Consider the following 16,631-nt stretch of genomic DNA (forward strand, 5'->3'; position numbering starts at 1 on the left):
AATTACCTGAAAGCTGGGGGAAATGTGTAGCTAGTGATGGACATTACTTTGAATAAAGCACTTTTGATTTTTCTCTTGAAATTAGTGTTTTCTTTGATTACAAAATCTGCCATTATTAACCGATACACCTAGTATATGTAGTCAATATCCACTTTGCTTTTTTCACTTAACAATATATCCTGGAACTCTCTCCAGGTCAGTTCATTGAGATTTTCCTCATTCTTTGTTATAACTTATAGTAATCCACTGTGTGGGTTTATCTTAATTTATTCAACCAGTCTCATATATGGACATTTAGATTGTTTTTGATATTTTGTTCTTGTAAATAGTAGCATAGTAAATAACTGTGCTTATGTATTTTAATATTGTTGGAGATTTGTATACCTAGTAATGGGATTGCTGGGTCAAAAGGTAAGTGATATGTATTTGTGATAGATATTGCCAAATTTCCCTTCAGAAGGATTGTACCAATTTACATGCCCACCAGCAGTACATGAAAGTGCCTTTTCCACCACAGTTGCACCAATAGAATGTGTTGTTATACTTTTTAATTTTTGACAGTCTCATAGATAAGAAATGGTATCTTGGTATAATTTTAGAGAGAGAAAGAAGGAGGGTGGGGGGGGAAGAGAGAGACATCTATTTGTTGTTCCATTTATTTATTCATTCATTGGTTGTTTCTTTTTTTATTGATTTTAGAGAGGAAGAGAGAGGGAAAGGGAGAGAGAAATAGAAACATCAATGATAAGAGAGAAATGATAAGAGAGAATCACTGATTGGCTGCCTCCCACATGCCCCCCACTAGTGATTGAGCCCACAACCTGGGCATGTGCCCCTGACCAAAATTGAACCTAGGGCCCTTCAGTCCACATGCTCTATCCATTGAGCCAAACCAGCAAGGCTGGGTTATTTTTTATTTTATTTTTTTATGTTCTCCAACTGGGGTTTGAACCCTCAACTTGGCTAATTGGGATGATGTTCTAACCAACTGAACCACCAGGGCATCTTGGTATTATTTTAATTTGTATTTTTTAATGCCATTTTATATTTTATTTTCATGTCTTTTTTTCATTTTAACATTTTACAATATTAACTGAAATGTAGAACATAGGTTTTAGATCTTTTGTCCCTTACTTTTAAAGAGTCCTTTATAGCCAAAACCAGTTTGGCTCAGTGGATAGAGCGTCAGCCTGCGGACTGAAAGGTCCCGGGTTTGATTCCCGTCAAGGGCATGTATCTTGGTTGTGGGCACATCCCCAGTAAGGGGTGTCCAAGAGGCAGCTGATCGATGATTCTCTCTCATCGATGTTTCTAACTCTCCATCCCTCTCTCTTCCTCTCTGTAAAAAATCAATAAAATATATTTTAAAAAATAAAATAAAGAGTCCTTTACACGTCTAGGTTATTAACTTTTTGTCTGTGGCATATATTTCAGATATTTCCTCAGTGTTCATCTATTTCTCTCTCTCTTTTTTTTTTTTTTGTCATGCACACTTTTTTATTTTTATGTAAATTTATTAATATTTTCTTATACTCCCTCTGGACTTTGAATCATTGTATAAGTAAAGGCTTCCATCTAAGTTTAAATAGGAATTCACTTTTTTGGGAATTATATGATTTAATTTTTAAAATTTAGATCCATAATTCATTTGGGATTTTTGTATGTGTGTGTATCTAATTTTACCTTTTTTACCCAAGTGCCTACTTAGTTAGAATCCCAGTTAATCAGTTCACACTAACTCTGTGATCTGGTACAACTTAATTAACTTTTATGTCTTAGCCATCTCATCTCTAGAGAGGGGATAATGATAGAATGCTGTTAATAAGAATTATTTGAGATAATACCTTTAAATGCCTATCACAGTCCAGATAGTAAACTCTCAGTACATTTTAAGCTATTATTATAGCTATTATTATTTTAATATATAAATAGGCTTTACAAATAAGTAAGACAAATACCAAAACTCCAATTGATAAACAACTACAGAATGTAAATAACAGTAAATTACCAAAGGGAAATCCAAATGTCCATTGAACATATCTGAAATATCCTACTTCATTAAAAATCAAAGAAATGTAAAATAAAACAACAGTGAGGTACCATTTTTCATTTATCAACTTGACAAATATATTTTTAAGTGGACATTTAATAGACAGTGCTTAAGGGCATGTACTTTGGTTGCGGGCACATCCCCAGTGGGGGGTGTGCAGAAGGCAGCTGATCGATGTTTCTCTCTCATTGATTTCTAGCTCTCTATCCTTCTCCCTTCCTCTCTGTTAATGGACAGTGCTTATGGTGATACCCTGAAATAGGCATAGTCATATATTATAAGAGGAGCTGTACGTTGATAAAACTTTTTTGAAAAACAATTTGGCAATATAGTTTTGGCATTTTACCCTATAATTGAATTTCCTGATCTGCATTAAGGAAGTAATCAGAAATGCAGATAAAATTTCTGCAAAGTTCTGACAGTATTATTTATTATACTAGAGGCCCAGTGCATGAAATTCATTCACAGGGGAAGGGGGTTCCTCAGCCTGGCCTGCACCCTCTCCAATCCGGAACTCCTTGGGGAATGTCCGACTGCTGGTTTAGGCCTCATCCCACAGAACCTAAACCAGCAGTCAGACATCCCTCATAATCTGGGACCACTGGCCCCTAACCACTCACCTGCCTGCCTGCCTGATCAACCCCAACTGCCCTCCCCTGCTGGCCTGATTGCCCCCAACTGCCCTCCCCTGCCAGCCTAATCGCCCCCTAACTGCTTGTTCCCCAGCACCAGCCTGATCTCACCCCTAACTTCTTGCTCCCCTGCTGGCCTGATCACTCCTAACTGCCTCTGCCTTGGCCCCCACCACCGTGGCTTTGTCCGGAAGGAAGTCGGAAGTCCGGAAGATGTTCAGTTGACCTGGTCTAATTAGCACATTACCCTTTTATTAGTATAGATGAGTTAGTAGCAATGTAAATTTCCAAGAATAAAAGACTATTTAATAAACTTTGGTATAATCATATATTATATGGATATACCATAGAAAAAAATTTTGAAGAAAATGTACCAGAATGTTAACAGTTCTTAGAGATTTACATGGTTTTTATTATATTCTAAAATAAACATATATTAGTTATATATTTGAGGAGGAGGTAGGGCAATAGATGTTAGTTAAGGAGATTAAATTTTTGAGCCCACATATCAATTTTTTATTAGTGTTAAACCTAGCACTATGCACAGCATCTGTCAGTGTTCTTCTTAAGTTCCTTGGATTCTTCCTCATTGATGATTTTCAGTTAATTAAAATTAACATTCTTTTATTGACAAAATAGGGAAATTTTTAAAAAAAATATATATTTTATTGATTTTGTACAGAGAGGAAGGGAGAGAGATAGAGAGTTAGAAACATCGATGAGAGAGAGTCATCAATCAGCTGCCTCTTGCACACCCCCTACTGGGGATATGACCGCAACCAAGGTACATGCCCTTGACCGGAATCGAACCCGGGACCCTTTAGTCCCCAAGCCGACGCTCTATCCATTGAGCAAAACCGTTCCTGGCAAAATAGGGAAATATTTTAATTAAAAAAATTATTCCCATGTGATTAGTAACTTGGACCATAGATGGTGGTTGTTCCAGTTTCCTTTCATCGTTTAAAAACTATAAAATTTGACAAGAATATCTTTTCTTTACCTTTCTTCTTCTTTCCTTTTCTTTTGCAGCCTCTTATCATTGTTTCTTTGTTATTGGTGTGGTTTTTTTTTTTTGCTAACTGTCCCCAAAATTCATTTTACTATCCACCACATATGTCCTTCCATGTTCTTATGATAATCTGAAAACATACATCTCTCTCCACACACCCCCACGCACAAATTATGTGTGTATATATTTATATGTACTAGTACATTCAAATATACATGAGAGGTTTTGTGATTGTTTTATAAGATTATGATCTTAATATGTACAATGTTGGCTTCTTTTTTAGCCATTCAGAAGTTATTTCAGCCATGGAATGATCTCTAGCCATATAACTGAAAACAGGTAAGATTCTTGGGAAAGAGAGGTGAATGGTAATAGAAAAAATGGGGTGGATGTGAAGGAGCATCTGAGTCTAGAAGCTAGAATTATGAAAATATGGGTTGATTTTAGTCATCACAGGTTAAGAAATCCATGCTCTGTAAAATTGTTTCACTGCTTTTGTATTTTTTAAATTTTTTTATTTTTTTAATATATTTTATTGATTTTTTACAGAGAGGAAGGGAGAGAGATAGAGAGCCAGAAACATCGATGAGAGAGAAACATTGACCAGCCGCCTCCTGCACACCCCCCACCGGGGATGTGCCCGCAACCAACATATATGCCCTTGACCGGAATTGAACCCGGGACCCTTCAGTCCACAGACCGACGCTCTACCACTGAGCCAAACCAGTTTTGGCTTGTATTTTTTTTTTTAAATATATTTTATTGATTTTTTACAGAGAGGAAGAGAGAGGGATAGAGAGCTAGAAACATCGATGAGAGAGAGAAACATCGACCAGCTGCCTCTTGCACACCCCCTAGCGGGGATGTGCCCGCAACCAATGTACATGCCCTTGACTGGAATCGAACCTGGGACCTTTCAGTCCGCAGACCGACGCTCTACCACTGAGCCAAACCAGTTTCAGCTGCTTTTGTATTTTTTAAAATGATTTCAGAAAAAGAAGGGAGAGATGGAGAGAGAGATAGAAGTATCAATAACATCAATTGGCTGCCTCCTGAATGCCCTCTATTGAGGATCAAGCCCATAACCCGGGCATGTGCCCTGACTGGGAATTGAACCCTGACCTCTTGGTTCTTGGGTCAATGCTCAACCACTGAGCCACATCAGTCTGGCAGTATTTTTAAAAATATAGTTGTATTGTGAACTAGCTTTTAGATCCGTATAGCTTGCTGAAACCTAAAGAAGGAATTTTTTATTCCATCTCAGCCCAGGAAAGCTAGAGGAAGCAGAATGTGCAAGGGCTGGGTATTGGCTTGTGGGAAATAAGAGGGATCATCTAATCATAAAGGTTCTGCTCTAGGAAGACATGGGAACTGTGAGGATACATATGCGTTTGTTTTCTTTGATGTGTTTCCTTCAGCACCACTCTTGTCATGATAATAAGGCGGGGATAGTTCCTCAGATGGATATATAAGACTAGATCTTTCCTCTCTTCCCCAATTCCAATCCAATCTGATAGTGAGACAGATTACCCTGGCTAGGATTCAGTCATCTTTTTCTGCCCAAAGTTTCATTTAGCTTGAATTAAGCTTTAGAAGAAAAACCAGTCATGATTACTTTTAAGAGTCCCCTGTTTGCCTGAATCTTAAGGAAGTATTTTTAAGAATGAAAAGAAATGCAAAGAATTTTCCACATGATATACAATAAGAGCAATTTAAGGAAAGCTTAGAGGATAGAGGACACTCTCAATCTGTTTTAGCTGTTATAACAAAAATACCTTAAACTGGATGGCTTATAGACAAACAAAAACACATGTATTTCTCACAGTTCGGAGGCTGGGATGTCTTCGATCATGCTGCTGGCAGATTCAGTGTCTGGTGAGGGCCCACTTTCTCATAAATGGCTATTGTTTATCTGTAACCTCACATGGTACAAAAGGCTAGGTATCGCTCTGGTATATCTCTGGAACCTCTTTTATAAGAGCTTCTTCTATAATCCCTTTAATGAGGGACCTGTTCTTAGGAGCTAATTACCTCCCCTAGGTCCTACCTCCTAATACCATCACTTTTTAGGTGAGAATTTTAATATATGAATTTATGGGAACACAAACATTTGGCCCATAGCAGAACTATGTTTAAAAAATATCCTTTAATCATTGAATATTTATTGAGATATGAATAATAAATAAGAGATACATTTTTAAAAAATAAGACATGGTCTCTACCCTTATGGAACGTATCATGTGGTGGAGAAAGAAGACATTAGACAAGCAACTTCACAGAAAAATATATAATTACAGCCCTGGCTGGTTTGACTCAGTGGATAGATTGGTGGCCTGTGGACTGAAGGGTCCTGGGTTTGATTCTGTTCAAGGGCACATGCCCAGATTGTGGGCTTGATCCCCAGTAGGGAGCAGACAGGAGGCAGCGATCAATGATTCTTTCTCATCATTGATGTTTCTATCTCTCTCTCACTCTCTTTTCCTCTCTGAAATCAATAAAAATATTTTTTTAAGGGAAAGTAGAACAAGCAGAAAATAGAAACCTGGTTTGGGTTTAGTTATGTCCCTAAATAACTAATTCAAATGCATCAGTAGGAGGAGTCCGTGACACCTGGCATCCCTTCCCAACCAGCAAGGAGCATTAGGTGGATGGTAACTGACCGCTTTGCTGAGACTGCATGATGCCACTTAGAAAAGCCTGAGAATTTACTCATGGGGAGCGTGCCCAAGCCAGGAGCCTCTTTTCTAATCATGTTTTTAATTTGCTACTCTAGCCCTAATAGACAACCATTTGTTCTCTTTGGTAATCACTCCACACGAGAAAACCTGAATGCTGGCAGCTTTAACTTCCCCTCTGAAGGGCACCTGGTACGCAACACTGGTCCCAGTGGGAGCTTTGCCAAACACATGGTAAGTAGCTTGACTGCCTGGTGCTTAATTGGATAAAAGGAACATTTTATATTAGTGTATTGCTTTAACCTTAAACTTGAAGTTGGAGTGAAAAGAAGTGATTTGAAACTATATATATATATATATATATATATATATATATATATATATATATATATATATAAAAGTCCAGCCACCGGATGCTATAACAACCAGAATGACTGGTCACTATGATGCCACTGTGGCCAGCCAACTCCCTTGGCCCCTCCCCTCAGCCACCCTACCCCTGATTGCCCCCCTACCCCAATAGGGGGTGGGACTGGCCAGCCAACCTCCTGCAGCCCCTCCCCTCAGCCCCACCCCAAATTGGCTTCCCCACCCAGATCATGGGCAGAGCCACCTGGCCAACTGCCTGTGGCCCCTCCCCAATAGGCTCCACCACCCTTATCAGCCCACATCCCTCCTCCTAGCTAGCTCCTCCCCCAGTTGCCCACACACACATACACCAATCAGGGTGGGGCTGGCAGGCCAACCTCCCACGGCCCCTCCCCAGGCTGTAGACCTGCGATCAGGCCCCCCACACACCCCAGTAGGAGGCAGGGCCCACCGGCCAATTCCTAACCCTAACCCCAACCAGCCTAGCCCTAATCAATCCCAATGGGGTGGGCTAGCTGGCAAACCTCTCACCATCTCCTCCTCCCAACAGGCCCAGCCCTGATCTGCTCCAATTGGGGCCAGGTTGGACAGAACCTACCCATGCATGAATTTGTGAACTGGGCCTCTAGTTTTTAAGTACTAGTTATTATTTGAAAGCATCCTATTTAATTGTTAAATATTTGAAGCAAAAAGGTTAAAAAATACTTTCACAAACCCAACTCTTTAAATTATAAGAATAGTATCATCAATAGAATAAAAAATTTAAATTTCCTTGAAAATACCCAGTCATTCCAAGCCCAAGTTTATATCTTAACTCTTACATTTCAGGGCATAAACCTTGAGGATCACAGCCCTTTTAATGAGGGTGTCAGGGAGCAGATTTTTGCCTTTGATTGTATATTGTCAGCTAAATTCTTTTAAAGGAAGCTGACTGAAATGTGACACTAATGATTATGAATCTGTGCTATTATAATGGAATTTTAAGTATTTTCAGAATGTTTTTGACAATCAAGAAAGCTGGGAAGTGGGCACTAATTTTTAAATTGGAGTTTGGAGAACATGAAACCCAATTATCTCTGGACTGAGATTCCAGATATGTCTCCAAGCCAGTAGGGGATATAGGACTACATGAATGGGCAAGCTCTCAGGATCTTGCTGCTTTGTAAAGAAAGCGTGCACAATGTCCAACGAGGAGTTCTTATGGAAACCCAAAGACAACAGGGAAGATAAATGCAATGACACTAGAGAAGTTTAAAGCCCCTGGCAACTGCAGCTACAGAAAACATTAAACATAATAACCCAACTCCCTGTCAGATCAATATAAATCCTTATGTTAAAGCCTATTTACCTTAATTCCTGCTACCTGCCATATCTGGCCATTTTTTCTTCTTCTTTTTTTCCCCCTAAAATGTGAATTCATTAGCATTGCAGGCTGAGTACCCAATAGCCACCTCATAATATAGCTAAAGTTAAAAAAAAAACACACACACAAGGTACCTTTGGAAAAACAACTTTTAAAGGTGATCTTTTACCCTCTGCCTTTAAGAAAATAATAAATTACCTGTTGATCAAATAAAAATGATTTCCATTGACTAGTACACTTTTTGTTTCTCTAGTCATACACACCTAAACCCCTACTCCTTTTTCACTTTTACTTTTTTCTGATATCCAGGTGGTACAGTGCGTCTCACCAAAGGGACCCCTTGCTTGTTCAAGAACATACTTTTTTGGAGCTACTCATGTTCCTTACTTGGGTAAGTCCCTATAAGTCATCTTCTCATCAACTTAATGAATAGTTCCTCCCGTGAACCAGAAGTGGACTTATGACTTACTGCTTTGCTTAGAAGTTTGTGATGCCCAATTTGTAGCCCTCCAAACTCCCTCTCTGATTGCAATTGGAGGGTTGATGTGCTTAACATATTTCTTGCAGTATATATTTCAGGAGAAAAAAACTATTGGCTCAATATATATTAGGTCTAACCATATGTAAGACCAGGTTCTCAGTGTCAGAGGGAAGGCAAAGATGAATAAGTCCTAGTTGGAGGTAACAGGAGGTGTGGGTTGCATTGAGAGTTTGGATGACTCTGCCAGGTGCCCACTCAGCTCTTTTTTGAGGAAAGTGAAAAAAGGCCATTGAGGAAAGATACCCAGGAACTAAGAACATTGACAGGAGCAAGGGCTCCATGTTGTGGGTCCATCCAGAAAGCTGAGGAGGGCTGCTCACCTTGCTGGGGTAACCAGAAGCTATAGACATCCAAAGAGACAATGAGAAGAACCTCTAGAACAGTAGTTCCCAACATGAGGCACATGCCCTTCGGGGGGGGCAGTTTGATTTTTAAGGGGGGCAATTCAAGGATGAGTTATTAACAGTGAATTTTTTGCATTTCTTATGGTTCTAGGGGCCTCATATACAGTATATAAATATATATTATGACATATATTGTGGCAGTTCAGTTCTTTATTGCATGTTTGGGACTTTATTTGCTATTTTTATATCATTTTATTTATTTTTTTATTAAATTATTATCTGTGTACATATACCATTGCCCACCCCCCCCTTCCATACATGCCCTCCCTCCACAGAGTTTTGTGTCCATTGGTTGTACTTATGTGCATGTATACAAGTCCTTCGGTTGATCTCTTATCTACCTCAGATCTCCCTACCCTCCCCGCTGTAATTTGACAGTCTGCTTGTTGCTTTACTATCTCTATATCTATCTTTTGGTTCTTCAGTTTATAATGTTCTTTATCATCCATAAATGAGTGAGGTCATGTGGTGTTTCTCTTTCATTGACTGGCTTATTTCACTCAGCATGATGTTCTTTAATTCCATCCAGGTTGCTGCAAATGATGAGAATTTCTTCTTTTTTATGGTAGCATAATATTCCATTGTGTAGATGTACCATAGTTTTTGGATCCAATCAGCTGCTGATGGGCACCTAGGCTGTTTCCAAATCCTAGCTATTTTAAATTGTGCTGCTATGAACATAGGGGTGCATATATCCTTTCTGATTGGTGTTTCTAGTTTCTTGGGATATATTCCTAGGAGTGGGATTACTGGGTCAAGTGGGAATTCCATTTTCAGTTTTTTTTTTTTTTTTTTTTTTTTTTTTTTTTTTTTTTTGCCATTATTGCAGATTTATTTATTTATTTTTTTTTTTTAATTAATTTATTTATTTATTTATTTATTTTTTACATATTTTCTTGATTTTTTTTTTTATTGCCCCCCTCCCTCCCTCCCACACATCCCCTCCCTCCCCATAGTTTTATGTCCATTGGTTGTACTTATATGCATTTATACAAGTCCTTCGGTTGATCTATTATCTCCCCCTGATATCCCTACCCTCCCCACTGTAATTTGACAGTCTGCCTGTTGCTTTACTTTCTCTATATCTGTCTCTTGGTTCATCAGTTTATAAAGATCTTTATCATCCACCGATGTGTGAGGTCATGTGGTGTTTCTCTTTCGTTGATTGGCTTATTTCACTCAGCATGATGCTCTCCAATTCCATCCAGGTTGCTGCAAATGATGAGAATTCCTTCTTCTTTATGGCAGCATAGTATTCCATTGTGTAGATGTACCATAGTTTTTGGATCCAATCATCTGCTGACGGGCACCTAGGCTGTTTCCAAATTCTGGCTATTGTAGATTGTGCTGCTATGAACATAGGGGTGCATATATCCTTTCTGATTGGTGTTTCTAGTTTCTTGGGATATATTCCTAGAAGTGGGATTACTGGGTCAAATGGGAGTTCCATTTTCAGTTTTTTGAGGAAACTCCACACTGTTCTCCACAGTGGTTGCACCAGTCTGCATTCCCACCAGCAGTGCACGAGAGTTCCTTTTTCTCCGCAACCTCGCCAACACTTGTCGTTTGTTGATTTGTTGATGTTGGCCATTCTGACAGGTGTGAGATGGTACCGCATTGTTGTTTTGATTTGCACCTCTCGGATACTTAGTGACTTTGAGCATGTTTTCATGTGCCTTTTGGCCTTCCTTCTGTCTTCTTTTGAAAATATTCTGTTTAGGTCCATTGCCCATTTTTTAATTGGATCATTCATCTTCCTTTTATTTAGTTGTATAAGCTGTCTGTAAATGTTGGAGATTAAACCTTTATCAGTGGTAATATTTGCAAATATGATCTCCCACACCGTGGGCTTTCTTGTTGTTTTATTGATGGTTTCTTTTGCTGTAAAAAAGCTTTTTATTTTGAAGTAGTCCCATTTGTTTATTTTCTCTTTAGCTTCCATTGCCCTAGGGGCCGTATCAGTGAAGAAGTTATTTTGGCATACGTCTGAGATTTTGCTACCTGTGGATGCTTCTAGTATTTTTATGGTTTCCCGTCTGATGTTTAAGTCCTGTATCCATTTTGAGTTTATCCTTGTGAATGGTGTAAGTTGGTGATCTAGTTTCATTCTTTTGCATGTGTCTTTCCAATTTTCCCAACACCATTTATTGAAGAGACTGTCTTGACTCCATTGTATATTCGTGCCTCCTTTGTCAAATATTAATTGAGCATAGTGATTTGGGTTGATATCTGGGTTCTCAATTCTATTCCATTGATCTATTTGTCTGTTCTTGTGCCAGTACCAGGCTGTTTTGAGAACAGTGGCTTTGTAGTATAGTTTGAAGTCTGGTATTGAGATCCCTCCTACTTTACTCTTCTTTCTCAGAATCGCTGTGGCTATTCGGGGTCTTTTATTGTTCCAAATGAACTTTTGGAGAGTTCTTTCTAGGTCAGTGAAATATGTCGTTGGTATTTTAATGGGGAGTGCATTGAACCTATAGATTGCTTTAGGAAGTATGGACATTTTGATGATGTTGATCCTACCAATCCATGAACATGGTATGTTCTTCCATCTCCTTACATCTTCCTCTATCTCTTTTTTCAGTGTCGTGTAGTTTTCCGCAAATAGGTCCTTTATTTCTTTAGTTAAATTTATTCCTAGGTATCTTAATTTTTTTGGTGCGATGGTGAATGGAATTGCTTTTTTAGCCTCTGTTTCTGTAGTTTCACTGTTGGTGTATAGAAATGCCATGGATTTCTTGGCATTAATTTTATATCCTGCTACGTTGCCAAATTCATTTATTAAGTCAATTAGTTTTTTAATGGAGTCTTTTGGGTTTTTTATGTACAATATCATGTCATCTGCAAATAAGGATAACTTTACTTCTTCTTTTCCAATTTGGATGCCTTTTATTTCCTCCTCTTGTCTAATTGCAATGGCTAGTACTTCCAGAACTATGTCAAACAGGAGTGGCGAGAGTGGGCATCCCTGTCTTGTTCCTGTTCTTAGAGGGAATGGTTTTAGTTTTTGCCCATTGAGTATAATGTTGGCAGTGGGTTTATCATATATAGCTTTTATTATGTTGAGGTATGATCCTTGTACTCCCACTTTTTTAAGAGTTTTTAACAGGAAAGGGTGTTGGATTTTGTCAAATGCTTTTTCTGCGTCAATTGATATGACTATATGATTTTTATCTTTCAATTTGTTTATGTGATGTATCACGTTTATTGATTTGCGGATATTGTACCATCCTTGCATTCCTGGAATAAATCCTACTTGGTCATGGTGTATGATCTTTGTGATGTTCTTCTGGAGTCGATTTGCTAGAATTTTGTTGAGGATTTTGGCATCTATGTTCATGAGGGATATTGGCCTGTAATTTTCTTTCATTGAGTTGTCTTTATCTGGTTTTGGTATTAGGGTGATGTTGGCTTCATAGAAGGAGTTCGGAAGTGTTCCTTCCTCTTGGATTTTTTGGAATAGTCTGAGGAGGATAGGTTTTAGTTCTTCCTTGAATGTTTGGTAAAACTCTCCTGTGAAGCCATCTGGCCCTGGGCTTTTGTTTGCTGGAAGCTTTTTGATGACGGTTTCAATTTCTTCCCACGTCACTGGTCTATTGAGATTTTTAGATTCTTCCTGATTGAGTTTTGGCAGTTTGTATTTTTCTAGGAATATGTCCATTTCCTCCAGGTTGTTTAGTTTGTTGGAATAGAGTTGTTCGTAGTATTTTGTAACAATCTGTTGTATTTCGGTGGGGTCTGTTGTTATTTCACCTCTTTCATTTCTGATTTTGTTTATTTGGGTCCTCTCTCTTTGTTTCTTGGTTAGCCTGGCTAGAGGTCCATCAATCTTGTTTATCCTTTCGAAGAACCAGCTCTTGGTTTTGTTGATCTTATGTATTGTTTCTTTGGTCTCTATGTCATTTATCTGTGCTCTGATTTTTGTTATTTCCTTCCTTCTGCTTACACTGGGCTTTTCTTGTTGCTCTTTTTCTAACTCTTTGAGTTGTAGAGTTAGTTCATCTGTTACCATTTTTTCTAGTTTTTTGCAATAGGCTTGTAAGGATATGAACTTCCCTCTCAAAACTGCTTTTGCTGTGTCCCATAGATTTTGGATTGTTGTGTTTTCATTGTCATTTGTTGCCAGGATGTTTTTAATTTCTTCCTTGATTTCTCTGGTAACCCAGTCCTTGTTTAATAGCATGTTGTTTAGTCTCCATGTATTTGATTTCTTTGGATTATTTTTATTGTAATTAATTTCCAGTTTTATGCCACTATGGTCTGAGAAGATGCTTGATATGATTTCTATCTTCTTGAATTTGAATAGACTCTGCCTATGTCCCAAAATGTGGTCTATCTTTGAGAATGTCCCATGTGCACTTGAGAAGAATGTATATTCTGTGGCTTTGGGGTGGAATGTTCTAAAGATGTCAATTAATTCCATCTGGTCTAGTGAGTCGTTTAGGATTGATATTTCTTTGCTGCTTTTTTGTTTAGATGATTTGTCGAAGGGTGACAGTGGGGTATTAAAATCTCCTACTATGATTGTATTGCTATTAATCTCTCCCTTAATGTCCTCCAGCAGTTTTTTTATGTATTTGGGTGCTCCTGTATTGGGTGCATATATATTTACCAGGGTTATTTCTTCTTGTTGGATTGTACCCTTTAGTATTATGAAGTGACCTTCATTATCTCTTGTTATGTCCTTCACTCTGAGATCTAATTTGTCAGATATAAGTATTGCTACCCCAGCTTTTCTTTCCTTTCCATTTGCCTGGAAAACTTTTTTCCATCCCTTCACCCTCAGTCTGTGTGCATCTTTTTTTCTGAGGTGGGTTTCTTGTAGGCAACAGATGTAAGGGTCTTGTTTTCTTATCCAATCTGACACCCTATGTCTTTTGATTGGAGCATTTAATCCATTTACATTTAAGGTTATTATTGATAGGTACTCATTTGATGGCATTTTTATTCTATACCCATGTTCCTTCTTCAATTCCTATTTCTTTATTTTTACAGTAGACCCTTTAGCATTTCTTGCATTGCTGGTTTGGTGGAGATAAATTCCTTCAGTCTTTTTTTGTCTGTGAAGCTCCTGATTTCCCCTTCAATTTTGATTGATAGTCTTGCTGGGTACAGTATTCTTGGATTCAAACCCTTCCTTTGCATGACTTTGTATATTTCATCCCATTCCCTTCTGGCCTGATATGTTTCTGTTGAGAAATCAGTTGCTAGTCTGATGGGGGTTCCTTTGTAAGTAACTTTCTGTCTCTCTCTGGCTGCTTTTAAGATTCTTACTTTGTCGTTGTTGTTTGCCACTTTAATTATAATGTGCCTTGGCGTCTGTCTTCTGGGATTCATTTTGCTTGGGACTCTGCGAGCATCTTGGATTTGTGTGGGTTTTTTCTTCTCTATCTCAGGAAAGTTTTCTGTCATTATTTCTTGAAATACTTTTTCCACGTCTACCTCAGTTTCCTTTCCTTCTGGAACCCCTATTATTCGAATATTATTTTGTTTTGTAATGTCCCAAAGCTCCCGTAGGCTCTCCTCCTGCTTTTTAATCTTTTTTTCTAGAAGCTGCTCTAATTGGGTATTTTTTTCCATCTTGTCTTCTAGCTCACTGATGCGGTCTTCCGCTTCATCTAGTCTACTCTTGATGCTTTCTATTGAGTTCTTCATGGTAGCGATGTCATTTTTCATTTCTTCTTGGTTCTTCCTCAATTCCTGATGGTTCTTCCTCATTTCTTCTTGGTTATTGTCAAATTTCTCTTCCATTCTTTTTAGCCAACCAATAATCATTATTCTGAACTCTTGCTCTGGTAGGCTGCTTGCCTCTGGCTCGTTTACTTCCTTTTCTGGTGATGCCTGCTTTTCTTTCATTTGTGGGGTGTTTCTTTGTCTTCCCATGGTATCTCTTTTCAGGATGTCTGGTTATGTGGTGTTCTTTCTCTTGTGTTAATTTATAGGTGCAAAATACAACACTACCATGTACAACACGAGAGGCACTTAACAGGAATGTATTTACAATATTAATAACCTCTAATAAAGGTAACCCCTAGCGATAGGCAAATTAGGGTATAGGAGAGAAGGAAGGAAGGAAGGTAAAAATAAAATAAAGAAAAATTAAAAAAAAAAAGTCAAAGAAGAAATAAAGTAATGACAAAATGAAGTTAGAAAACAGGGAGAAAAAGAAGAGAGAGAGAGAAAGAGAGAGAGAGAGAGAGAGAGAGAGAGAGAGAGAGAGAAGAAGCAAACTAAAAAAATGGGAAACAAACTATATATATGTGGAGAAAATTGCCATAGATCAACCAGTGAGCCCAGCCAATGCCGGTAACAATACTTGGAGATTAATACAAACTACAATACAATATCCACTATTATTAAGTAAGGTTATGATATACAGAAGTCAAAGAAACAAACAAAAACAGAGGATTTAAAAAAAATTACAAAGCAACAATAACAACACTGGAATAAGCATAACAATTTCACTGAAAAGCACCAATATTCACAGTAATCAACCTTCACTCAAACAATGAGAAAAGGATAGAAAGTAGAACCGTTTTTTTTTGTGTGTTTTTTTTTTTTTTTTTTTTTTAACTAGTTAATATAGTGCAGAGAGTGATATTTATACACTTGTATCAGGGGTTGGAACTTAGATCTATGAGTATAGTGAGAGCTTTAGCAGGGGGTATACAGAAAGAATAGAGGAAAAACTAAAGCCGGAAAGGGATAGGATAAACTGGAGACTAAAAGGTTAAAGTTTAGTAAGAGAGTGATGGGGTAAAGGTCGAATTGAGATAGGGTTGAATGATGCTATAGTAGAGATTAAAATAGAATGAAGGTTACTCCCAATGTAAAATAAAGACGAAGTAAAATGGTACTGGGGAGGAAAAGAAAAAGAAAAAAAAATTGCAAAATAGCAGTAGTAATAGTGAAGATAGAGATTGAAAAATGTAATAATTGAAAAGGTAAAATCAAGTAAGGAAAAAAGAAAAAAAATCGTTTCTGAAGTAAAAGATGTAAAAAATGAAAATTAAATAAAAAATGTAAAAAATGAAAATAAAATAAAGAATAGTATAATTAGCATAAAATTGTCCAGTAGAGTTCAATCACTTCCTCTGTTATTGTATTTGGTATGCCTGGTTCTTGGATCAGAGAGTCTTGCAGTTCCCAGCTTTCCACTGCACCTCAGTTTTGTAAGGTAGTCCTTAATTTTAGGCAGGCTATATCTTAGTTATTTGTGTCCATTTATTTATTTTTGATTAATTAAAAGAAAAAGAAAAAGAAAAAAGAAAAAAAAAAAAGAAAAAAAAAAAAAAAAAAAAAAAGGCAGTTTGTAGTTCAGCCCTTAGGTGTCAGTGTTACTGGTTTGACCTCCCAGACTTTGGTTGCTCTGGCCCTCTTTCTCTCTGGGGGCGGGCCCTCGCAGCTCTCCCGGGCTACAATATAGGCGGGGCCACGGCCGCTCTGGGGGCGGGGCCTCGCGGCGCTCCGGGCCGCGGTGCTCTGGGCCGCTCTGGGGCCGGGGCCTCACAGCGCTCCTGGTGGCGCGCTCAGGGCCGCTCTGGGGGCGGGGCCTCGCGGCGCTCCGGGCCGCGGTGCTCTGGGCCGC

At 38.3% G+C, this 16,631-nt stretch overlaps 1 protein-coding gene across 3 annotated transcripts in view; it reads left to right on the top strand.

Moving 5' to 3' along the window:
* The window catches only part of DNAAF9 (dynein axonemal assembly factor 9), a 128,398-nt gene that overhangs the window by 43,537 nt on the left and 68,230 nt on the right, over positions 1 to 16,631 (top strand). For all 3 annotated transcript variants that reach the window (XM_084886863.1, XM_084886862.1, XM_084886864.1), the window contains 3 exons: positions 3,975 to 4,030; positions 6,465 to 6,600; positions 8,408 to 8,489. In XM_084886863.1, the coding sequence (XP_084742989.1) occupies positions 3,975 to 4,030; positions 6,465 to 6,600; positions 8,408 to 8,489 (274 nt within the window). The remainder of the gene's footprint in view (positions 1 to 3,974; positions 4,031 to 6,464; positions 6,601 to 8,407; positions 8,490 to 16,631) is intronic.

The sequence above is a fragment of the Pipistrellus hanaki genome, assembly GCF_964339955.1.
Source record: "Pipistrellus hanaki genome assembly, chromosome: 6".
Taxonomy (NCBI): Eukaryota; Metazoa; Chordata; class Mammalia; order Chiroptera; family Vespertilionidae; genus Pipistrellus; species Pipistrellus hanaki.